This window comes from Lipophrys pholis (assembly GCF_963383615.2).
Source record: "Lipophrys pholis genome assembly, chromosome: 21".
Classification (NCBI taxonomy): domain Eukaryota; kingdom Metazoa; phylum Chordata; class Actinopteri; order Blenniiformes; family Blenniidae; genus Lipophrys; species Lipophrys pholis.
This window is the reverse complement of record NC_137649.1, coordinates 8,441,269-8,467,985: the sequence shown is the minus strand read 5'-3', so window position 1 is coordinate 8,467,985 and position 26,717 is coordinate 8,441,269. Positions and strand designations below refer to the sequence as shown.

The 26,717-nt window shown below is 39.9% G+C and overlaps 2 protein-coding genes across 3 annotated transcripts; one reads left to right on the top strand and one right to left on the bottom strand.

Annotated features, from left to right (window-relative positions):
• LOC308126228 (testis development-related protein) lies at positions 1-15,579 on the top strand. Of its 2 annotated transcripts, XM_080490446.1 has the most exons (5): positions 21-307; positions 405-542; positions 6,315-6,371; positions 11,671-11,786; positions 12,884-15,579. In XM_080490446.1, exons 2-5 carry the CDS (start codon positions 456-458, stop codon positions 13,350-13,352), a joined length of 729 nt encoding a protein of 242 aa, XP_080346572.1. In that variant the 5' UTR covers positions 21-307; positions 405-455; the 3' UTR covers positions 13,353-15,579. The 2 variants fall into 2 exon arrangements, with proteins under 2 accessions (XP_080346571.1, XP_080346572.1); XM_080490445.1 differs by having other exon boundaries at positions 1-542.
• Positions 15,169-26,717, bottom strand: fbxo25 (F-box protein 25). The gene is made up of 10 exons (XM_080490444.1): positions 26,632-26,717; positions 25,728-25,956; positions 20,911-21,014; positions 19,698-19,747; positions 19,483-19,575; positions 19,301-19,394; positions 18,968-19,152; positions 18,402-18,584; positions 17,783-17,926; positions 15,169-16,118 (listed from the first exon to the last, which is right to left on the bottom strand). Exons 2-10 carry the CDS (start codon positions 25,853-25,855, stop codon positions 16,029-16,031), a joined length of 1,071 nt encoding a protein of 356 aa, XP_080346570.1. The 5' UTR covers positions 25,856-25,956; positions 26,632-26,717; the 3' UTR covers positions 15,169-16,028.

The window sequence follows — 26,717 nt, the reverse complement described above, 5'->3', positions numbered from 1 at the left end:
ATGGCAACTTGGGCAATTTCAATGACTGTAGGGGGGCAACTTGACTTGCAGGAAGCACGAGGAACCGGAGTGACGGGGGATGGGGGTGAATGGGAGGAGCGACTGTTTGAGGTCCAGGTGGTCCAGCGTGCGTAAATACGCACCGAGCGCAAACGAAAAGAAAAAAAAAAAGAAACACAACTCTTACGAAAGGCAGCGCGAGCGTCATCCGGCTCCTGGTACCCCCCATGAAGGAGTTAGTTTCAGAGAAAAACTCCTCCGGATTTGCGCCTGGAGAAAATTACCTGACGGAGTCGAGTGCGCTTCGGTGCGTCGCTGCGATCGTTCCAGAAAGAAAACCGGGAACCAAACAGTTAACTTTAATTCACCCTTTTATAATAATTCTCGATACTTTCTTTTCTTAGAACTGAGACGGCTTCTTTTTTCTTTTCTTTTTTTGGACGATCGGCGGAAACATGTTCAAGAAAACTAAGAGTAAAGTGCTGGTGGATTATGCGTCAGAGGAGGACGACATGTCCTGGCACCATCATCACTCCTACAAGGTAAAGAGACGCACAGGACACCGCTAACAATGGCAGGCAGTCATCTTTCATATGGAGACACCGCGACAATGTACGACATTCCATCCTGAAGTGGTTTTGCGCACTTGTTCAGTTTATAAAGAAAGGTTAATTTAATCTATTGGAAAATAATGAAAGTGAGACACAAAGTGGCTCTAAACTCCTTGAAGTATTTCTTGTGTTTTCTAATGAAATCAGTGGCCTTGATGCTGATAATACGCAGATGAAGGAGGAGGAGAAATCCTCTCACTCAAGTCAGCTGTGAGGGAGAGTGGCAGAAAATAATGAGAGGCTCAAGATTACATCCAGGCCTTTAAAAAAAAGAAAAAAAAAGCCTAAATTCGGTCTCTATTAACAAAAAAAATAAAATAAAAATCTAGTCCATGTAGATTAATCTGAAATTGTTCAAAAACAATAATCATCCAAACAACATTATAGCAAAGTAATAGTCGCTACGTAATGTCTAAGATATGAACAAGCCTCACACACTTTGGGGTTCGCTTGCAGTTTGTAAATGTCAAATGTGTGCCACTTCATAAACTCATTTCATAAGTAAAACTACATGGGAACAATTATCTGGGGAATATGAAGACACTTTTTAGGGTTTTTCTGTTTTGTGTGGGTATGTGTGTGTGTAGCTGCACTTGCAGGCAGCTGGACTCTATCATGGTCTCTCTCTCTCTCTCTCTCTCTCTCTCTCTCTCTCTCTCTCTCTCTCACACACACACACACACACACACACACACACACACACACACACACACACACACACACACACACACACACACACACACACACACACACACACACACACACACACACACACACACACTAACACACACACACAATACCTTGGTGAAGTGTTTATCTCAACATTCAGAGGAGATTCTTGCAGTCTTCCACATGCACATCATTCAGACATTCAGCTCTCAGTTCTCAAATGTTTTGGTAACACTTTGCCAGCTCGGTATATTGTCTCCTTCAAGTCTAAATAATATGTTGCCCTCATGCTTATATTATCTAATCAGCTATGTGTAATCAAAGCTTTTTTAAACTGCACATTCAAGGCTTTCCCCCTGTGTTTTGGTTTGATAAGGAATGAGTAGAAAGTGGATCACAATGTAATATTTCGGACAATTCTTCAGGCACTGGATTTCCAGCATGAGGAATTATTCAAAGTAGACTTTAATCACTGCCTGTCGCTCCATTAGGAATTGCTCATATAGTTCCAAATGTATATATGAAATTACTGAAAGATTAGCTAGTGTGTGTGTGTGTTTTTTAATCAGTTGTGATCATATCGAGAAGTGCAACAACAAGCCAGATTTGTTAGTCCTTTCTAACTTTTCTGGGAAACATCACTTACGTTCTTACATCTGAAGCTGTTTCAAGTTCACTGTGAGTCTCTCTGCTCCCAGTAGCACCAGGATAACTAAGAAAGCAATTTCAGATCAGAGCAGCAATCTCTCCTCAGATTTCCTGGGAAAGTCACAAGAGAAGTCTCCTCGAGTCCCCATGGCAGTAAAGTAGGTCCAGGGGTCAGAGGGCTTGGATCATAAAATGTCGTAAATACAGTGAAGAGGCAGCGCCGCCCCAGCAGTCTTACAGGATGAAGCCAGGATGAAAGTTATTATAACACAATCTGTGCATGCAGGGATTTCTTTCCTTTCCTCGCTCAGACTGGAGAAGCTGCGCTGTCGGGTTGACCTCATGCAGAGACAGCGGACAGGAGATTTTCAGCATTTTTGTGTCATGATCACATCACAGGGATACCTGTTAAGAGATCGTGGAGTTCCCAAAGGTCAAACATATCAGAATGGATAAGAACAAGAGCCGTCAGGCCACACAGAGAAAACATCAAAACATCACCATTATTGCATTACCAATTAAAACGACAGATTTCTTGACAAAAATATCAAACGCACAGAAAAAATTTGAAGTTGAGGGATTCAAGGTATAAATATAGCATGAAATGTAAAACATATCCACCATTGGTTGGTTTGTCTTTTTCACCAACAGTCAGCAGCAGTTGGATCCACGAGCCTGATGGAGCCAAGATGCTGCTTTGAAACCTTGAGGGCCAGACTTCAATAATAAAGTCAATCTTAACTTCAGTCATAACTTAGGGATTTGTGAATGCAGGAGCACAATATTCATATTCTTGAATTCAGTGATTTTCTGAGGATAAAGGCATCAGTGTCCCAAAGATCCATCATGAACTAATTATTAACAAATCCACTCACATCACTGAGAACATTGCAAACATCACTGGTTAATATCGACTTGGCATTGTTTGAGTTGGCGTCAGCAGATATATTGTAAGACATACTCTTTACAACATAATGTTGGTTACTGAAATCAACAAATTTTACTTTTAAAAACTATAATTTGCAGCTAAATAGTTTGGTGAGGGTGATGAATGCAAGAGAACATTTTGGCTCAGTTTACCCCAGTAATGTTAATCAGTCATTGCCAAACTCCTTATTCTTGAGAAGATGAATGAATGAAGCTTTAACATACATAGCGGAAAACCTGCTTTCATAATAAAGACAAATGAAATAACCTTCTAGTTGATATTATCTGTACCTGTATTAATCATCCAGGGATGTCCCAGTAGTTTTCCTACAGAAAAACACAAAGCTGAAAACAACCACAGTCTGGTCTGTTGGCTACCGTGCAACTACTGAGCTGAGCAGGGTAAGATTTCTTGCTCCGGGGGACTTGAAATCCTGCTCTTCGACTTTATGCACCAGCATTCACAAGGTCTCAAATGTATTAATCCCCCCCGCCCCCCTCACTGTTCTCCTGGCCTCTTCTGATTATTTGTATTTTTATTTTTCCTCGGTCAATGACGGGAATATACCGCTCGCGAGATGTGTTTTGGTATCTTTCTTCATCTTTGGGTTCAAAGGCTAAACAGGCATTTTGAGCCCTTGTTGTGAGTTCAAACCGTACATCAGAAACCCAGAGACAGACAGGTATAAAGGGATAAGACATCTAAAGAAGCAGAGGTAGGAAGGGAGGAAAAAGGGGGAAGGGAGGAGAGAAAAAAAAAAGAAACTAAAGTTAATATACTGTTATTCATGCTCGGGGGCCTTGTGTCTGCTCGCTTCCCCACCATTCACTCGCTATTGAAGTTCAGGCTGCAAATAACAGTGAGTGTACAGAAGGTGTGTGCGCCTGTTTGTTTGTGGTCTACAGTTTCACCGCACCTGATTCCCAAAATAAAGTCGCTCTAATTCTACCGCTTTGTGAAGTGGGATCATGAAAGTAAGCACCAGTTCTGAGAAAAATGTCCGACAGCCTCACATCTAAATCATGCAGCCATAAGGAGGATAAGCACACTTAGGGGACCCGAGCGTCAACCTGAAGGGAAAGAGGAAGAAATCAAACTTTTGTTTCATCTCACACATTCGAACCAGAACATCAAAAGCCAGGAAACCACAAAATGGAAATATTTCCACCGACTTGTAATGTGTACTGGAGGAACTAGACATCATGAAATTTGAGCATGCAAACAGGATGGATGTGTTCACATGCTGCAATCAGAACTGTGATCATCAACACAGATTTCTGTTTGTCAAGTTGCTTTTATTTTGGAGAAAAGCTTCTTGGGAATACATCTCCTCCTGTTGAAAAGCTTTTCATTCAGTTCACAAGCTAACCATATAGATAAAGATAATCCATGTTGTTAAACAACAGGAATAAACATATTCCCCCAAAATGATGAATTATTAGTTTGTTGCCATTTTTTGTGTATCCAATTATGAAAAACGTTGTGAAATGTGGGAATATGAGGAGTTTGTGCAAATAGCAGTTTTGAAATGGGAGACGCACAAGAGAGAGAGATAGAGATAGATAGATAGATAGATAGATAGATAGATAGATAGATAGATAGATAGATAGATAGATAGATAGATAGATAGATAGATAGTTAGACAAAGAGAGAAACCCCCCTGAGGTGTGAAATAAGACCCCCTGCTCTAAACTCTAAACTCCCCTTCAGTCTGACTCTCCTCCCTTCACTCTCTCTTTGTTTTAAAGTTGTTAATGCTTTTGCACAGTAGTCAGAGATCAGTGTGTGTGTGTGTGTGTGTGTGTGTGTGTGTGTGTGTGTGTGTGTGTGTGTGTGTGTGTGTGTGTGTGTGTGTGTGTGTGTGTCTTTGATCAGTTCAGGTGGCGGAGACCCAGCAGGCTTTGCTGAGACACGTTCAACCACTAAGGATCTCCTCTTCTCTCTTATGGAGACGTTAGATGTTCGAAGTTCCTCCAGCTTTGATCATTTTCCAGGAATTCTGATTCTTTCAGGCTCTGATGACTTCAGCTGTCTTCATGTGATTTAATGTCTTTAAGCCTTTATGAGCAGAGTTTAAAAAAAATATTTAAATGCAAACAGTGAGTGTCAGAAATGTATTTTAGTTCAGGATCATTATATTACTCATGGTGTTATGTTGTGGTAAAGTCAGAATTAATCAATAAATAGGGGTTTATGCATATCTGTATACGTTTTGTAGTTGGAAAGATGTATTTATTTCGAACAATGTAGATTAGATGTGCTCTTGTAGATCAGGCTACAGAATAAAGAACTGAAATGCAAAGAGTCCAAAGGAGCAAGGCAAATAAGTCAGAGTGTAGATAGGTAATATTTGTGCTTCAGGTCGTGGTGGCGGAAAATGCAACGGCTGTTTGTGATGTGAGTTTGTTAATTCAGGTGTACGACAGAAAACACTATTAGCTTCCAGGTGTAACATAGGGGTAAAAAACTAGTAGTGGTAATAGCATTGACTTCTCTATAATCACCAAAAATATACTGATGTACATCCTGACTGATCACAAAATATTTATAGTACCTTCATTCATTTCTTCTCTTATTCTCCTTCTTATTTCTTTAGATTACTCGGCATCGTCAGACTGTTAAGTAACTTTGTGTTTGGTTATGTTTTGTATGTGTAACTGGGTTGTTTTGGATTGGTAGAGTGAAGGATAACATTTAAAACAAACGTGCAGGTAAAACTAAAAACATTGCGACACATAACTGTAAATGACACAAAGCATTGCAATAGTCAAAGTCATTTCTGGGCTTGATAATAGAAGATATACTGTACAAGCCAACGCCTGACAAGAGTCGCTCAAATTCAAAGCGTGTTCCTGGTCTACACCTTCCAGTTTTTTCTTTTTCTAATTGTTCTATTGTTTGCATTCTTATTAGAAGTGGAGCACTGACAAATATCTTTACATAAAACGATTAGAATCAGTAACACAAATATTATACAAAAGATGTATGGAAAAAAAAAAAAAAAGAAAGTTGATGACTGATGCACAATGGAACAAAAATAGCAGTGTCAAAACCAAATAGTGCCACACACTATTAAGGCAATAGGTTATGGGTTTGTTTTCTCTGTCCTTTGTTTAAGTTTGCCCTCAGAGCTCAGTGGTTTCCCCTCATCTTCCCTCATCCTCCAGCCATCCATCCCTCCATCCCACCCTCCAAACACAGCGTGTTTATGTTACAGCTCCAAAGCGTTCGCCTTCTCTTTCACAGGAAGAGATACGCACACTCCACATGCCTCACACAAACACACACACACACCCGATCCCTGCAGAACGAGTGTTTGTGTTCGGGAGCAGCCACTGATGGTAACTCATTCTGTGTGTGTGTGTGTGTGTGTGTGTGTGCGTGTGTGTGTGTGTGTGTGTGTGTGTGTGTGTGTGCGTGTGTTTGTGTGTGTGTGTGTGTGTGTGTTTCTATCTCAGGACAAAGACATAGAAGGAGAGGAAGAGAATGAGGAAGCTGTCACTGCGGTATCCAAGGTAAACAGCAACAGAACACACACACACACACACACACACACACACACACACACACACACACACACACACACACACACACACACACACACACACACACACACACACACACACACACACACTACTGACGGACCTTAAAGATATGGCACCTTCCAGCACACTGCGACTCTGATCTTGTCTCACATGGAAACAGTCTCAGAACGCGGGGGAACCACAGCACCACACTAGTTATGTATAACAGGCAAACATAAAAGTAAATCAATCCATCAACCAGGAGTTTTAACCAGGAAGCCTCTTGTTCTGAAGTGAGAGTGCTCACCACCTTTCCACTCACAAGCAAACGTGTGCACTCCTGAGGAGGTCTTTTTTTTTTTTCCAGAACCACAACATGTTTGGCAGTGCAGATCTAGTGAAGCACGAGGGTCACAAGGCTGCTGAGACTGCACTGTTTATCTGTAAACACACCAGTCTCAGCTATCGTCTGTTATCGTGAACCTTATCGCTGCAGAACAGTCTGGTTTGTTGTGCAGCAATATGTGTGTTTTCACTGTTATCTTTATTCTTTATCCTAAAACAGGCAGCCACTATGGAATGAAGTCATTCTGGACTTTTAGGTGATTTCTTTTTGTCATTGTTTGTCCTTACAAGAACTGTAGTGTAGTTTTCTACGCTGATACAATCATCTCATCGACTGAGGTGAAATGTAAAATGTATTATGAAATTATATATTTCTTTAATCTTTTGTGTATCACATTTGAAGTTTTCTTCTTCAGTTTTCCTTTACAATATCACACAATGGCGAGATTAAAATAATGTAACAAGTAAAAAAGTAATGAAAATGGAATTATATGACTTTTTTAAATCAACGAAGAAATTGGAAACAACGTCGTAGTGAAACAAACAACTGAAAACAAAACTGCCACCAGTATGCCAACTGTTGTAAACATACATTCTACTTCGTACACAGTCAATTTCATTTATCCAAATGCCTCCATGCAGTTTTTAGACAGACTCACAATTTCATTGATTGCTTTATTTAACTAGTCACATAACTCCATAAGTGTGTAACATCATAACAGTTATTATTCTCCCCCCAAAATAATAACAGTAAAAAAAATAGGCAAGTCAACGCAACATAAAAATATACTTTATGTAAGCACTCTTCAGTTTTAGTATAAAATGAACTTCCGCTCTTGGACTATCCACATTAGTATTAGTTAGGGCTGCATCAGTGATTAAAAAAATCTTATCAAAAAACAACTGTAACTCAGCACATTTGAGAGAAAGCATCAGGTCAGCTGTGTCGTCGTCCCTGTAAACCTTAAACCCCACTTGTGGGTTTGTTAACATGTGCTGTCTGTGTGTGATAATTGTGTCTCGTCACTCTGTTCATGAAAGATTTGTATCATTTTATAATCCGCGCTGACAGCAGGCCTGAACTCAAAGGTGCGTTTGTCTCTGACCTTTAGTGTACAGGCGGCAAATTGTCTCCGAACTCTGGCGAGTGGCCTGCGTTATGTATAGCTACTGTACGTGGCCTCGTTCACAGGACATGCTTTATGGCCTGTCCTGTTTGTGAAGCCAGGGGTGGCCGAGCTGGAGAAGGGAAGGAAACGCGGCATTCTTTCGAGGAGCTGGACATTTTGGACTGGAACAATTACGGTGGAAGAAAAACAAAGCTGAAAATAGCCACGGGCCGCTTGAACACTATGAACGGCTACAATTCCTTCGCACTCTGTTGTTTCATGCTCATATTAGGACACACATCATCGACAAGGAATCCTGGAAGAAAAGGCTGATTTCAGTTGAACAAATTATTAACAAGACATCTTACAAATCCCTACTGACACAATTACACATTACTCGTAATGATCAAACTGGCACATTGGCTAAATTGGTAAATGTTTAATTTTGATATAAAATAACATATTTATCAAACCTTTCAGTTGTTTTTCGCTTGTTTCCTAAAGCACGTACTTAAATCTTTTGATTATATAAACAACAAATAACCAAAGAATTCTAATGCTTCTTATGTAAGATGTCAAAATAGAGCCAGAGAAAGAATAAGTGTCCTAAGCAATTTCAATTGTTTACGAGCACAACACGTGTCCTCTCATCCGTCCGTCTTTCCGTCCTTGTTAGAGTTGCAGGATCAGAGTTTATTTCAGCTCCAGTCCCTAACAAATAGGGACCTACAATCACATAAGTACACATTCACGCCCACTGCCAATTTATACCTGCTATTAACCTAACAAACCTGTATATGAGTTTTGCAGTAATAGGAACAATAACATCAATAACAGGAACAACAGTAACAGGAACAAAGCCACACAAGCACAAGGCCAAAATGTAAACTTGATTCAGTCACAGGACTCAACCTGATGTCCACTATTGATCTTCTTGCTGTGTGACGACGGGGCCAAACAATGCATCACTAAGTTCAGTTGTTTGAAATTCCCCCTGTTGCTTTATTTGAGCAATGTGAGAATAAATGCACCTGACTAAATGTCATTTATAGACCAATATTCCTATGAGGGCATGAAATAGGTGCGGCTATTTATTGTTTGAACAAATGCATTTGTTAAATTACAACATTTAAAGATTCTTTATTCATTATTAGTGTAATATATATCGTGAGGCTGTAGTCAGATTACACAGGATTTAATTTTAGAAAGATGATGAATGGATTTGAACCATCATTAAGGACGCTACAGTTGACCAGTTATAGAGTAAATTCCAAATCAACAATAACAATTTCATTTAATTGTCCTTTTTGAATCCCTGAGTTTCCAACTTGGAGGTACAGCTGGGAGAATATAGCCCAATAAGAGCTCCGTTGTTCGACGTGAAACTGTAGGCAAAGCTCCCAAACGCAGCGAGCCGGAGCTGCTTGGTTTACCTTTTTGGCTTGAGAGATTACTGGTCGTTGAGCAGCTATGGATCTAGTTGCCTTGAGGTTAATGCTTTAGAGAATGATGAATAGACAAGCTTCTGTATGTGCGCATACACACCTGGATTCCATCTGCACGCACGCACGTACGCATGCACGCACACACTTAAATAAAGACCCCTCTTTTGGCATCTCTGGTTTCTGTTCTACCAACCTTGAAGTGTTGTTGTACATTCGATCCTTTTACACTTGACAGCACAAAGAAAAGACGATCTGGACAAAGGATACGTATAGAAAGACTAACAGTGAAAAAAGAGTTTTAACATCCTATATAGTATGCTATAGTATAGTATACGTATGCAGGATTATATTATTTCACTTCAAATAATCAGCTGATGAGGAAGATATGAATTCAAACAACTTCCTGAGTGGATTGTGTGTATGTGTATTTATTGGCAGGATAAACAGTTCCGTCAATGTTTGATGTAAACTGTGAACTTGTGAAGTTCAGTTTCACATCTGCTGACATATCCTATTGTATATGTTCCTGTTTGGCTTGAGAAGCGACCGCTTTCATATGCAGCCCGTTGTTTGCTTGTAGTAGGCGCTGTGGTGACTCCCGGACAGATCTGCATTGTGCGCTTCACGCACGAAGATTTGAACTGAGCTCCTTCATAGGCAGAAAAATAGAAACAAAGCAAGCAGTTCACCAGGGTTAAACCTCTTAATCAAATATTGCTCTGCACACTTGGGATTAGAATGAAGTAAAGACAGGCACGGATGTGAGTAGGAGTAAATGTTATAACCTTGACAGTTGACATTGGGAATTCTTCCCAGGAGAGAAAGGAAGCCAAAACTTTGTTCTATAATCACTGAGGAAGGCAGTATCTGGACCCGGTGTAAAGCTGTGAGTGCAGGAAGGAATTCTGATGTGATGGGAGAGACTGAAAGTTTCATAGGGAGTGAAGTCTCCCACTGGAATGTGCCAAACACTGCAGCCAAGTCGGTGCTACTCCAGCACTTTAACCACAACTAGACAGTTTTCCTGGATGCAAATATTCGTAGCAATAAAGAACAATCATTACAGAAAATCTCCCTTCTTGCCATGGACTGGTTAGGAAGACTCCTATTACCACATTATTATTGATTTATGTTAACCTCAAATCTGATCGCAAATCATCATTTTGAGGTGATTTACTTTTTGATTAACCATTTGAGGTATGTTGTGTGAAGCTACTTGAATAACTGCTTTTAATGTGCAGAATATTAAACTAGTGGTTAAATGAGATTCGCAGGAAGATATCTATCAAGGCTCTGTCAAGATGCTCCAGTTGCTGGACAGCAGTTATAGTTACACATCACAACATCATCGACATGGAAACCCAAGTCCAATAGCATATTAAACCTTGGGTGAAACACAAAAAGGCTTTAAATACCTGAGCTCCCCATCATTTAGTTAGACTAGTCAGCCTGGTCAAGGGGCCAGCAGGGATTGATGAAGCCACTTGGATAAGGGGCGAAACATCTTCCAAGACAAATGACCAAGTCCAGTTGACCTGATTCGATTGTTTTGAGATCCACTCTACAAGATGTTATTAGATAGGATGGCTTATGGTACTCATAGATGGATCATACATAGACACCTCATGTTGAGTTAACAGGCTCACCTGAGTATTAAAACATTGACTCAAAATTTCAATGTCATTTTCTTTACAAACACAGACACAAATATTCCAAAAAAAAACACAAAAAGAAACAATAGCACAACTATTTTCCCTTCAGTCATATATATAATTTTTCCAATATTTATTGTTTTTATTCATAATCTTGTTTGCTTGAACCTTTATAAAATTAACTCCTGATGCAGAATACAATACATAGAGGTTTAAAAAAACAAACAAACAAAAAAATCTTGGCGCTTCTGATAGAAAAAATGAACATGACACGTTGTACTGGTGGTAAGTGAGTTGTGCTTTGAGTTCAGGTCATTCTAGCATTTGTAGGCTTGTGAAAATCTACAGTGTTGATCTATGATGTTTACTTTTGCATTGTGCTCGTATATATTTGTGCTTTGACAGTGATGTCCTTAAGGAGAAGTTGCTAAAGTGAGCCTTTTTGTCTCACAACACATCATAGCTAAGCTGCAGTGACTCAAGCCAGGAGAAAAGAAAAGAAGAAATTATCATTTTAATGTTGATTATTGTTGCAGAAACATTTCTTTCTGACCTTCAACAAAACTGCCTACATTTTCTGAATTCCTGTGAAGCTGCCTTTGTGGAGTACTGACCTCCTGGACCATAAATCACTCACAACCAGGCATCAGTGATAAGAACATGAAGCTGATGATAGAAATCATTTCACAACTGCGATTTAAAATCTAATGCTCTCTTCTCTGTTGACTTTTTGTGTCAGGAGGCCAAGGTCAAGAAGATCATGTCCAAGAAAGAGAGGAGGGACAAGAAGATGTTCTCCTCTAAAGATGACGAGCACTTCTTGTTGACTGGAGTGAAGCTGGCTGACCGCAGAGGGTGAGGTTAAACACAGTTAACCTCATCGCAACTAAATATTACTCTACAGAGATAGTTATAAACTGTTTTTATCGATGTATTTCACTCAATGGCAGTTTTAGCAAATAAAAGCCAACTTTCATTCAATAAGGTCAACAGATGTAGCCAGGCATTTGCTATAAGCCTTTTTGCTGGACTATGGAAACACCCCATATCCATTTGAGATCATTTAAATTCTGAATTATCTCACCATTCATGCATCCATTGCAAAGTGGCATCTAAACTTCATAACGTTGTCATGCTAATGTTAAGAGAATGTCCTGAGAAGAGCCTGAAAACCACAATTATTGACCTAAACTCTGCTGTGAGTTCAAAAAAGATTGTCAGCTTTCAGTTTAATGTGATTAAAAATGAAAATTGTGCGTCATTTGCATATTTTCTGGCGTTTTGGTATCTTCAGCGAGTTGTCATAATCCATTATATTGAGAAGTTGAAAGAAACATAACGATGTAAATGCTGGTTGTGTAAAAAACACAGTTTAACAGTATGTTCTTCAAAAATCAGTCTGTCTCTATTTGGAAAACAGTGAAAGCCCTTTCAGATTCAGCATGAGCAGTTTGGGGTTAAGGAGCCTTGTTCTTCATGTAAGGTCCAAGTTTACTGAAATTATTAATGGCCTCTAACCAGAGAAGCAGTAGTTCAGGCCTTGTTTAATGGGATGCACTCTATTGCCATTCGTGGTGAAGTGTGCGAAGCCAAAACATTTACACTCTTGACTTAGAAATAATGGAGTGGAATCTAACCACTTGTATTTGTTTATATGCTAGTCTGAGCTTCAGCTGTGAGCCGTTAGTAACTCTGAAGCCCTTTGAGGAAGTACAGCATGTACGAGGAGGAAAAGCTTAATTAATCGCTTGGCTGTGACAAACAACCGGGAATTCCGATATAACGTTTCCCTGTAAGAGGCAAGCTTCAGTCTTCAGATTTAAGATGCTGGTTCCCCACCCAGTCAGTCCTATTTAAAGCTCTGAGTGGTCCTGTCAGCTCCTAATAAATGACTGGCTGCGAACACCCAGTGTTAAGCTTGTGCCTCTCTCCTGCTCTTTGTTTCCATAAAGGTCTCACAAGAAAATCAAGGACGAAGAGAAGGAGAAGGAGAAGGAGAAGGAAAAGGAGAAGGAGAAAGAGAAGAAAGACAAGCCAGAAAAGGGTCTCTGTTTCTGGGAGAGTGTCACTATGACCATGAGGCAAATCTCACCTGCCAAAAAACTGGAGAAGATGGAGGGCTGGGAGCCCCCCCAGTTGGAGAACTTAACAGAGACCGTGACTGATGACCCCCTGGTGGAGAAGAACCAGAAAGGGGACTTAGCAGTGTCTTTACCTGACTCTCTAAGCATCCCGTTGGAACTTTCCTCGTGGGGGGGCCGAGGTCTAGAAGAAGACTCTTCCCGCTACGCTAACCTGACGGACTCCAATGATTCAGCAGCCGCCGTCAGGTGGACGGCACGAGCCAAGGTCAAGCTGGCTGGCATCAGCAGGATGAGCAGAGGGATCGTGTCCGAGAGTGCCTGGGAGGGGTTCAAATAGTATCGTCTGGACCCCCTCCCTACTCCCCCCGTTACTATCAATAAAGAGGCTGACGATCTGAACCAAAAATATGCCTGTTTGTGTAGCTGAGGTCTGGAAGAAACCAATGACTCTGTCAACATGGATGTTGTAGTGAGTCCCTGAACATGACACGTAAGTCCTTTTTATCAATAGCGAGGCTGACAGGAGTGTCAAGTTGAGCTTTTGAGAATCATTAAAACTCTAAATCTCATCGAGTGATGAGCTACTGTTCCACTTAAACTGTGATATCCACTGGATTGTCATTCAGATATTTAATAGTCAAAAAAAGATGAGGGACATTTGATTATGTCGTTGCCCTCATATGCAAACCTGCTACTGATTCTCCCCTCTCTGTTTTAGCAGTTACAGCATGGAATCAAAATCTGAACCATGCACTTTGTTTGGGTCACAATTATCCAATTTTGACATTTAACACCAGTATAAATACCATAAATAGAATTATTTCACCTTGAAAGTTAATGACTATTGCTGAAGTGACCCAATGAATGTTAATTATTAGTCTCAAGGGTCAGTTTTATCCGTTGAGAGGGATTTTTGATCTACCCGATGGTTCAGCAGTGCTCAGATGTGATCAGCTGTGCTTTCATATCTTATGTCAAACACTTACTGATATGTGATAACAGGTGCTTTTATCCACATAAAACCCAAAAAGCACAGTCTGCCTGCTCTCGATGGGCCGCTTTGAATAAATCTGCGCCTACTTTATTGATGTTCTTGGTCATAAATGACCTGGACCATATCATAAAGGCAATAAATATGACCAATGAGTGAGAATTCAGCGTTGTGTATCTTTAATGGGCTGTGCAGTCATGAAACAGCTTGGGAAACATGTTTTGATCTCCAATAAAACTGTGTTTGAAGTTAGGGTAGAAGCAAAGAAGATTTAAATTTGATATTGAACAAGTAAAAAAATATTATACGATGGAAAATTCTACCGGTGTATGTACCGGTGCAGTGCCTTGTTTCAGTACAAAAACATTTGCTGCGCTCCTTAAAGTGACCCTGCACGTGCAGGTAGGTCAACCCAACGTGTTGCTGTGCAGCTGCGGTTCAGGGGCTCTTCTGGTTTCCAGCAAGAAAAACAAAGTCTCAGGATGACGTTACTTTCACCAGCAGGAGAAATTATATTTTTTTCACTATAAAGCAGATTACTTCCTAAATCGGTGTACATATCATCGGAATAATCCAAAATGTAGTTTCTATAATGATTTGTGTTTTAGGTCAAATATTTTCGAGTGTGCTGGTTCCTTCTCTTCATTCTGGTTATTGAATTTGTTTCGCTGGCCTCATTTTCAGCTGCAGGTGAACACAAACACGATGACTGTGCCCTTCTTATGTTCACTGAGACGACCAGGTCGCACTTTCTTAAGAATAAAGATCTGTTCTGACTGTTTGTCTCTGCTCTTTGTAACATACCTTTGCGGTTACCATGTCGAGGTAGAGTGTTTACAGAAGTCCAGGCGTTCTAGAGTGCAGTAGATGACAGTATAAACAGTAACGCAACTCAAATATTAAAGAAGTCTACATCACAATTCGTGTTCAAGGATTCGACTACAGCTATACCTTCTAAATTGTATTTGGATTTAGTGATAAAACTATATTCAGAGAGATTTAGACTGCAGGGAGAGATTGGCAGCTTCGTTTATGTTCCTTGTCTTCTCCTCAAGATTGTCTATGTTTTGGTATCAAAGTCAAATGTGCAGACTCAGACTGTCAAGATCAGATATGAAAAAATATCTATGCAGTAAACTAAGTAATGAATACAAAATAGAAGCAAGTTTTTAGAAACATTTATTATTGTGTGACTAGTTTCTCGACCGTAAAGGTCATGAAGGTACCATGAATGAGTATTTAACCGATAAAGGAATTTTACAAAAATTGGCAAGAAGGATACAAAAGTTTTTTGTTTTTTTTCTTAAAAGTTTCATAAATAATAGTTTACATATCTTCTGTCTGTCAGTTGACAGTTTTGACAAAAGTAGAAAAACTTAAGTTTAATAGACACTTCACAAAAAAAACAAACAAAGGAGCTTGAAAAACAGAGCTGACGGGGATCCGACGCAGGACATGCAGTTAAAACGCCTCCAAATACAAACAGCCAAACAGCCAAAAGCGGCTAAACCACATTAAATAAATGATGAACACAAGTCATCTTTGCCTCACTGTGAAACTTCACTCACGCCTTAAAAAAAAAAAAAAAGACACCCACACACACACACACACATTGCACATGACCTACCATTACTTGCTTACCATAAACATGCTGTAACTTTTTTCCCTCCACAAATAAATCCTTTCATAATATTCATATGGCATTTACATACATTTTTTAAACAATTTCCTGTCAGGAGGAACTTCTTCCCTCATAAAGACAAAGATTTGTGCAGAAGAAAAAGAAGAAAGCTCCTCCTATATTTCACCAACATTTCCTAAAACCAGCAAACACACACATTTAAGCTTTCTGACGTCTCGTGGAAATACTTGTGCGTAAAGAGGTAAAGACATTACAAAAACTAGTTGTTTCAGTCCAAGCCCTTTGCGTTTGGGTAAACAACAACATCAAGGTCTCACGGGCGCTCTCGACGTGGGAGCGAAGCTAAACGGACGTCTGGGCCGACGGGCAGCGCGAGCAGATCAGAACTGGAAGAGGTCGATAAAGTGCTGCGGAGAAATGGGCATCAGACAGCTGTCCGGATCGTTGGCTGTGCAGGGGTGACCAAAGTCCTGGAGGAGAACAAACAGACACATTATTAGAAAGAAAAGACCAGGACGCGTCCCACTTTGTGTCGTTATGACTTAACCCTTTCCTAATGGCTGGTTGATGGATGCAGTCTTTTCTGGAAATGAACAAACTAATGTCTGTTTGGTGCTGCCTGAATATTTCCTATCAAATTTGAGTCATACTTATATATGGAGGCATATATTTCTTATGCACTTGTGGTAGAAATTCGCAGCCACAGGCATTGCGACGATTCCATTGCAATAAGAAATGTTCCCATAAACTGTTGTGAGTTTAAGATGATAGCTTCTCATCACCTTGTGTTCATCACTTGGCCTGGAGAGAGTGAGTTAAAAAAAAAAACCAAGAAGACTATTATGGGATAAAAGTAGAGATTGAGTCTGATCTGATCCTGAAAAGGTTCAGGAGAGACTAAACATGTTACTTGTTTGAGAGAAGCTCGTCATCACTAAGATCTTGGGAAGGATTTCACACACAGACTGATTCACAAATAGCTGATGCATGACAATTGTAGATATTGACTCAGACTGAGACGTTTGTCTAAATACTTACGTTAGACAATTCAACACTGAGAAGAATTTATGGTCTAATGAAAACAAGTTGATTAAGTGAGACGAAATCAGTGGAAAGAATGTCACTGTTTGCTAAACACCTGGTAAAACACAATGACGTCAAGTGAAACGGAACAATACGAGACAGCGCTCAGCACATGGAGATAGATGTGACATGCAGGATCATCGGCATGGCACAAGAGGGGACAGAAAGGCATGATGGGACACAAAGTACCTTGAATAACAAAGCCAGATGGCGATCCTTAAGGAGATCAAGGAGAAGGGGACCAGGAGGGACAGGAAGCAGGCAGGGAGAGGGACCCAGAGAAGGCAAAGGTTAAACAACACTGGGACCCAGTTGAGGAGGGTTACAAGCTCCTGGACAGTAATTAGGACACAAGGAAAGGGAAGATATACTGGGAAATATACTAGGCGAAAAAGCTTTTAGAAAAACAACCTTTTTTTTGTCAGGTGGAATCCTAAAATGAGGATATTCCCTCAAACTGTAAATGCACAATATCCATCTCACATCCAGCTAATGATCAGTTCTCATGCGTGACTGAAGGCAAACACGTGATTTGTTTGACCTTTGACTGCTTCGTATACATTAATGATCACATGGCCCCCAAAAAATCCATTGTATTGAGGACCGTATGGATTACCAGTGACCCTTGTGTGTTTGCATACATGTGATCAGTTCAATCCAGCAATTTGGTCTTATGAAATAGTTAAAAACAAAGTAGAGTTTAGTTACAAAGCAACTTTTTTGGCTTTAAAAACGTTCATATTCGCAGCAGGTTAAAAGAGGCTTTGTGATTGGACTGAATTGTCCTCTGCACATTTTCTGAGTCTGTCAAACGATAATCAAAGACACTTTGTCTTTTCAGGAAAGGAAATACAATTGAAGGAATGTTATGCTACAAAAAACAACACTGTGGATATCAATGCCCTGGGTCTGATATGTGCAGTATAAAAGCGTTATCTTTAACATACTGCATACCGAACCCAACCAGTTAAACTTGTCCTCTAACTAAAGTGACCTAGGAGCATCATCCACCAACATAATGTGGAACTTATGTAAATACGATGGCATTTACCTTCCAGAAGAGGATGCTACAGTGTTTGCAGAAGTGCAACGTGTCACCATACTGCTCCTTCATGGGGTAGTTCTTCTGCAGGGTGAAATACATCAGCTTCCAGTCCACACTGTCACTCTTGGGCAAGACCAAATTCCTACAGAACTGTACACACACACACACACACACACACACACACACACACACACACACACACACACACACACACACACACACACACACACACACACACACACACACACACACACACACACACACACACACACACACACACACAAACACACACAAACAATTTAAATACAATTAACAGTTGAACAAAAAATAATTACATATAATTAAATAATATTTGTCATTATAAACCTTCCTGATTATATTGCCGATCAAAGTGTGTGTGAAGAAGAGGAAGAAACTAGATTATGCAGCGGTGCTGTCAATAAACTCGGGCAACTCTGCCCTCTAGTGGATTATGCGGGATCTACAATCCCCTTGAGAAAAAGAAATCTTGTTGAATACAAGACCTTAACTCAGGATGTTAATTTGCTCTGTTAATAATAATAATAATTTGACACTGACAAAGTGTTTTATTTAACTCTGATAATTGAGTGTGTTGCTCTCTCACCGGTCTGTCGGAGAAATGGAAGTGACAGAGCTTCTTCCACAGCGTCATGTTCTCACTGAGGATGTGTAGCGTAGGCGTGGCCTGTCCCAGGTTAATGATGTCACAGGCGTCGGATAAGTTGTAGAGGATCTTATTCTGCATGTGCAGTGGCAAGTCACTTAATGTCATCCCAGTGCACATTTGCTGAGGAAATAAGGACAAAACCACAAAACTATTAGGGCTGCAAGACAATGAACTTAATTGAAAATAAAGAATCTCCAGAAGCTAATAACAATTCCTATGGAAATGTGCAAGAAATGGTAAGTTCTACATTATATTCTTAGTGTCCCCACTCACTAAATATAGTGGGATCGTCAAGTCACGCGACCAGAAGAGCTGTCAATGCAGCACAAAGTTCAGAGATAAATATTCACAGCATGTGTGGTCATGATGCTGTCATCTGCGGCCTACTGAGCTTGGAAAATGGCCGAAGAACACAGGCAGCCCAAATTGGACCTGGAGGTGTCTTTGAGTCTTTGGATCAGTTCCAATCATTAGTAAAAAAGAAACACCAGCTTGCGTTCTACCTTGGGGATCTGCATGTTGTTGAGCTCCTGCTGCCATTTGACGATGGTTTCGAGGCGGCACAGCCAGATGTTGACGTTACCCACGAGGACACACCTGCCGACATGGATGGTCAGACTGTGCAGCGTTGAGTTCAGATCCTGCAGGAGCTCCTTGACAAGGCGAGGGTTGTAGTGATCCTCTAAGACTAAATGCATAAAAAAAACCCCCAAAAAACAGGCACAGAAAATCATGAAAAACAAGAACAGTCGCAGCTGTTGCAATGACTCGTTTATTTCATACTGGAGTAGCTCTCTGTGCTATCACTGAGCTGCTACTCAAAAATAACCCCTTACCCTTTCGCACGATCTTCTCCAAGATGTTGAAGTAGTTTTTCTGCGCAGCGCCACTTAAAGACGTCAGCTGAGACTGGGCTATTAGCTGAAAGAGCTGCAGGTACCAGACAGAAGGAGAAAGTACGTGGCTGAGGTACTTGTCCGAATCATTCAACAGACAATCTGAGATCCGCATCACTCACCTTTGCGACGTAGTTGAACCGCCTGAGGTCCTGAATGGCACTCGAAAAGTCTAATCTGTTCAGAGCTTCGCCAAGTGTGCAGTATCCATGTCGCTAGTGGTGAAATTTATGACATATTACATGTAGTAAAGGTTGTTTATGAAAGAACTAACAAGATCATCGGCAGCGAATATAAACCCTCATGTGAAAAGGATCAACAGGACGTCAGCACTCACTTCTTTTGTGCTCCCTTTCTGCACATAAATCCACTTATCCCTGAAAACAACTGAAAAGACAAAAGAAAAACACATTTGTAAAAGACACTTTTGTTAAACCAATACAATAGAAGTTATTCTTTAAGGTATTAGTTTCTGAGGCTTTGCAATAGATTGTACTGCATTTCAACTGTGACTGTTTCCCCCTCAGTGTACGGGAATAGAGAAACCATGGAGCGCACCTCAAACAGTGGCAACGCAATGTAACAAACATTTAGTATTGTGTCGGTCAGACATGTAAAGTTTGTTGTAGAACTTGTTTTTACAACTTGCTGGTCCCTCGTAGTCGTGTCCTGAGGACATATTGATATTATTCCTCTTTTTCAAAATAATTTTCATTGTTCAACTTTTCAGTAAATCTGAAAAATGGACCAAGCTTTAAGGAGGATACACGGCACCATAAGATTTCATGCCACTGATCCCCACATTAATTCTTTGTACTTGTTTATTTGTGTAATTTCTTATTTGTTTCAAAAAAACAATTGGGTATATTTTGTCACAATGAAAACAGTGAGGTTGACACAAGCACTGTATTGCAATGGTAAGCGTTAAATCCACTGAGAATAATCATGTGTACATAATAACCTTCACATGAAGTGCACACACTGTAAAGACTGACCAGTTCAATTTTGAAGTGGGTAGACAAGTCCACAGTTTTACTTGAAGAGTTTATCAACTGTTTGTGTGAACAATGGAAGCTCATGTCAATCAGAATTCATTTTGCTTTTTGACTATTCATTTTTTCTCTCTCTAATAAATCCCTATGCAAAAAATGTTCCAAAGAAAATAAAAACAGTTTGCAAAGTCCTCCAATCAGAAAATTGCTGTGGATGATGGGTGGCTAAACTAAACAGACTAGTTAGTGTGATGCTTAATGACATCTGATATTTCCTAGAAATGTTATCCTTGTGAGAAAAATCCTAAGCTGCAGAGCACTGTGTGATGGAACTGCCGAATAAACTTCTAACTACCGTTAACGTAGCCGGCCAACGTGCCAATTTACAGAATGACGTGTAGCAAATGTGGTTTATAAAATTGGTCTCACAAGGCTTCACAATATCCAGAAGGTTTCTCGAGTGTCTCACAACATGACTGTTGAACGCGTGCCCTTTAATTTGCGTACTGCAGACGTCTCACCGAGCGAGAGCGGTGTTTATGTGTTGCTTAAACTCACACTGGGATTTGGTGTTATTGTTGTAGAAGTCCTTTTTCCTCTTTGTGGTGGTGAGCTCACACACATCTCCAACAAACAGGCTTTCATTGTCATCGCTGCAGAGCCTGTTCGGACAGAGGAAGCATGTTTGCGACGGGCTGATAACAACACAATGCAAGTCTTGCAAACATTGAAAGCCTGATGTCTGGTGTGGTGCTGTTATGTAGGGTGAACAGGGACAAATGGATTAAATTACACTACACATAAATAGTCTCGTAATCAAAAAGTTGATGCACCATTGATTGATTACGCTGATTATTTCTCTGGCTGAGTGAGATGTAAATGAGCCAAAATAACCAAGATGTGCGATCATAATGATTCATGCTGTTATTGAGGAAACACAACAGATGGATGTCTGAGGAATGGAATAATTAATTTGACTCAGGATACAGTTTCTGAGAAACCAAGCAAAAACATGTGAGATAAAAAATCTCAAAACATTAGGAAATGCTATCTTATCCTTGTGTTACTTCAAGCGTTTTTATTTGGGATGGATTAGCTGTAAACATTTTGGCAGGTGACCTTAAACTCACACAGCATTTACATGCTGGCAATGTCAATTCTGGGAAAAGGCCGAGGTCCAAGAGAAACACAATCCATGACAGGTCACATGTATGCTCATCTGCATACATAATGCGTATTACTAATTACTGCGTGTTTGTGGAGGCTTTAAATGCATTGACATGCTCTATGGTGTGTAAATAACTTATTTTGTTGCTGGATCTGCACGCTCCAGTTTCCACTCTTTGCATCTACAATAGAACTGACCTGCCAATAACTGATTATTACGTCTTTAATATGTTTATGTTCTTGCCTGAAACTGTCAAATAATCAAGTTTTGTAACTTGGCTCGATATTCTCGTGAAATAGCTTCAATTACTCCCATCATGCAGAAAAAACATCCAAAGGAATTGGAGAGATGCCACACATCCCTCCAGCAAATGACATTTTGCAGATCAGATCAACAACCGTCGTGCAATATTTAGACATCAGTACCCCGGCTACTCTTCACTTGCTCTGTTATTCTCATTTTCATTCCAAATAAAGGTGCGACTGATATCGGTGAGTTGCTCCATTCCTCTATTAGAAGTTATTGTCTAATGACCTACGACTGACAGATCAAATGGGGTCCGTCTGTTAGTAATTGACTCTCCATGCATTGATGATCCATCGGCTGAAGCCCAACACCTGACTGACAACACTACAACCTCAGGGAGCAGCTTGGTGAGCTGATTCTATTTTTTATACTGCATATTGGTTTTTAAATTGCCACTGATATACAAAATATTCGTAGGTGTAGGTGCATACATGTGTTTGACTATGTATTTTTATATATATATATATATATATATATATATACAGAAGAACATTTCATCGTCTTAATTATACTGTCATTTCACACAGTTGTTAGTGTCTGATTTACTTTGTCTCGATGTTAAGTGAAGACACTGGTCTGCTTGTCCTACTTCGAACTCTGCTGATCGGGGTGAATGAGCTCTCCACTAATCCCTTGTCTCAAGCCATTTATCCAAATGCACACAAACATACACACAAACACACACGCAAGCACGGTATTCCGTCATAATGAATTATGAGAGAGGAATGCATCGGCCAGTTTGTTCGTTTTTTTTTTTACACAGGTTGCATGTGCAGCACACTTTTCCAGCGAGCCAATAAAAGACAACACAACAGCTGCAAAGTTCAGAAGGATTTGTAGACTTTTAAAACGGTTTCCTGTGTTACATCTGAACAAATGGAAGGCTGCACATGAAGTCATCGTAAACCTTGAAGATATGAGTAAAGGGAGAAGCATGAGGCTGATATTTAGCGAGTATACACTGACAGCATTGACATTCGGAGAGATGCAATAATCTAAACTACTTTTATACCAATAGTTTTGCCGTTTTATGTTTTTTTTGCGGTCAACATGTTTCGTCCTACAAAAACTACTTCTGCTTTATGAAGTTTCCAGCAGAGACCGCATTTGGCGAGCAGCCAGTATGAAAAAAATGATGTCACTGGTGATTATCTGATGCCGTGGGCTTTGCCTTTTTGTTCCAAGAGACTGCTGACAAGCCACCGTGGTACTGTGGGGTACTGTCAGCGCGCTCATCAGCAGAAGAGGCGACTCTGTGACAGGAGGGAGATATCCCCAGTGGCTGTAGGGGATTCCTCTTTGTTCATGAGCCAATCTCTCGCATATCACCTCTTCTCTCTGTTTTTAACAAGTCATAAAAAGGTTTCCTGTTTGACTGCAAAAACTTCGAACGTACGACAAATTTTATGTGTGTTTCCTTTACCTGGGAAAAGAGAACAAAGTTCTTACTCAATCGCTGCTTTTCAAATCTGCTCACAGTCAAGGTTTCGAACTTTAACATCTAAAAGTAAAGTAAAAAAGTAGATGTTTTTGAGACAGTTCCTACTATTAAATACTCTACTCTCCTAGAGTACTGGACCATAATGGCTTTCTGCTTCAACTTTGAAGATTTTTATGTGGGTTTAGGTTGGGCCCATTGATGTCAATGACTGGGTCATTCTGGTTATCCTGAAACATGTAACGAAAATGGAATCCGTGTAAATTCTAGGAAGTGTGCATTTCCAAACTTATAGAACCAAAGAAGAGTGAAAGAAACAGAATAGCATACCAAGTTAAGTTGAGTTTGCGATGCAAATTATCTTTTAAATTACGAGGCTTACTGAGTCCCACATGCCATGTGAAGCAGAATTAGATGTAGATATATAAAGAAAGCTATCACCGCTGTATCTCTCATTAATTACGAGCAGCCATCACCAGTTTGGCACTTCACTGAAACAGTCCGTGTTTCCTTCAGATAAGAAGGCCAAGCTCTCCTGCTGGGAGGCAAAGCAGACTGCCCACAGAGAACACATGGAACACTAATGTGAGACACTGAAAATGCTGAACTTGGTGTTGGTTCCTCTGCTCTCAATCAACAGGCCTCATTAAAGCGTTCAGCACACTAAATGACTGCTTAAGGTGTTTTTTCTAAAAGCAAACAGGGATAGTTTGAATTTGGAGGAACACTTGAGAGCTTTTAACGTCCGCCATCATCAAACCTACACCTGACATTTGTCGGTTAATTTCAGCTCAACAGACTTAGCAATGCTTACAGACATCGGGTGAAGAAGGAAGTGAGACATTGGTTATTATATCTATTTCCTATTGCTTTTCTACAACAAACACCTCACTTAATGTGCACAAGTCATTGCATTAAAGTATAAGACAACACATGGATAACAAGTCAATCATACAGTGAATTAACTACCTGTTATGAGGAAGTTTTTTCTCTCAATACAGTCACAAGTTTGGGAACGTCAAGCAGTGTTAATGTACTACCAGCGATTAAAAAAAAAACCATGACCTAAAGTCTGCAGACCGTTATTTAAGGTCAAATTTCTGAAGTTACTTATCAACTCCAACACATCTTTCGTGTGAAACTAAATACTTTCAGGGCCTGAATATCAACAAAATGAGCAGATACACATTTATTTTAGTTCCACTTATATGAGATAAAGCTAAGGGCTGGGGGGTGGGGGACCTGTGGCCGTATAAACCCAAATGGCCTCAAACGCTTTGAATCTTGGCTTTAATCAACAGACTGAAGATGGTTTGATCTTACGTAAAATCTCAAGTGTCTCTGTTACCATGGATCACCTCAAGCAACAACAGACTGCCACTATCGGATGCAGGTCGCCTCTTCAAAGAGCCTCTGCAGTGTCCCTGATAAAAACAGGCTGATTGTCTCTCTGACGGTGAGCAGCAACGACCTCTCCCCTATGATGTGGTCAAAAACCATTGTGCTCTTTTCCACTAGTCTATTAACCATTTATAACACAGGTCACAGCAACAGCTTGCACTCGTTTATCTTTAACTTTATTATCATCCTTGAAGAGATTTGATCAGTAACGAGGCATCCACACGAAGCTTCTCATCGCACAGATAAATGCATCAGGAAGAGCAAACAACAGGAATCAATTACACGTAACTGATTAAAAATAAATAAATCATCAACAGTTCTTATAACACAGCAGGCACCCAGACAAGATTTCATAGTAGCTCAAAGGTTTGAGTCATAAATCAATTCTTACAAACTCTATCATAATTCTATCTTTATTTTTTCATGTCTTCATTGTCGACTGACGGTCAGTTAGGAAACATCTGATGCTTCACGTTGTCAAAGCTTCATTAATAACCAACTCTAAGAGTGAGCAGTCCCTTTTTAATCAGGGCTGACACAGAAACATACAAAAAGCCAAAAAGACTTCCGTACATTGTCATTTTAAATTGATTCACATTTGTGATATTACGGCAGAATTACTTCAAGAAAAAAAGTACTGTTGTAAAGTGTTTTTTTGTTTATCTGGAAGAATATACTGAAAAAAACCCCAAAAAAGTTATATGCTTGAATTCTATTTTTTTTAGGTAGCTTGATGTATTCCATAACTATTTAAAACTTTGAAGGTAAAAACCTGACATATGAACTCACATAACTCATTTTACTCCAACCAATAATCCCACAGCATGAAGTGTCACATGATTCTATTAAGTTTTCTGGTAATATTCAACTTGTAAATAGAAGCATTTTAATGTTAAATTTGATTGTTTGTGACAATCATGTACTGGTAGAATATCAGGTAGTCTGCAGTCTTTTATTATGATCGGATATAATCAATCAACAGTAAAGACGGACAGAGACGGGACCAAACAAACAATGGCATGAAAGATAAACACAGATGCTAAAGTGGTTGTGTGTTCTTACGCTTTTAGGTTTATTTCTGTGTTGCTGTCCTCCAACTCGTGTCCGAAGAAGACAATTCTCTTCCAACCCTGTTCCGTCTTTGTCCAGCTCCATCCTGGTGACCTCCAGTCCTTGCCCAAGAAAGGCATTGTAACTGGGGTGTGCGGGCAGAGAGAGTCGCTGCCACACTAGACACCCTGCAGGATCAACCAGTAATTGATTTTCTGAAAGAAAGAAAGAAAGAAAAACCCTGCAAAAAACAACATTAGGCTTCTTTAGTTGACTCCTTGAGGCAATGGACACAGACAGTAGTGCCATGACACACATAAAGTGTAATGACACAAAATTAGACACCAAATTGAAGTGGAAAAACTCATAATCGTGGTACTGAGGATAATTCTCTCACAATACAGTCACCCTATGATTAGAACCAGATGCAAACAAGGAACTGGAAACGATGTCACCGGTCTGAATTACTCAAATTAAACTTTACACAGGAGATTTTAAAACAAATCGATTTTGAAGGTGTCAGTCATATCATACTCAGAAGTATTTAGATTCTTAGATCTAGTTTTGATTTTGTGACAGGAAACACAACAATAAAGGCCAGTTTTGATTTCATAGGAGGGCCTTTTGATTTACAAACCTGTCCAATGCTGAGCCTGTCTGCAAGCTGTTACTGTTGCAATGCTGTCATGTTAGATTAGTAACACCACTCTCAATTACTGTTAAGCTCTTATCTGCGCTAAGCTTTTTAAACAGGAACATCAAACGATTGTTTGGACGCTTGTTGTTTTTGGTAAAAAATGACAAAAACACAAAGATGTCAGTACAGTGAGCGCATGCAGTAACAACGGAGAGAATGTGAAGAACATAAACTCCGCTGTGAAGCAACTGTAAATGTGAATAAAATACAAAAACAGACCTCTTTGTTTTGTCGTCTTGTCTCTGCTTCTGCTTCTCGTCTCCTCCGCCCGCCGAGTTGGAAATATTGACGGAAGTAAATACAGT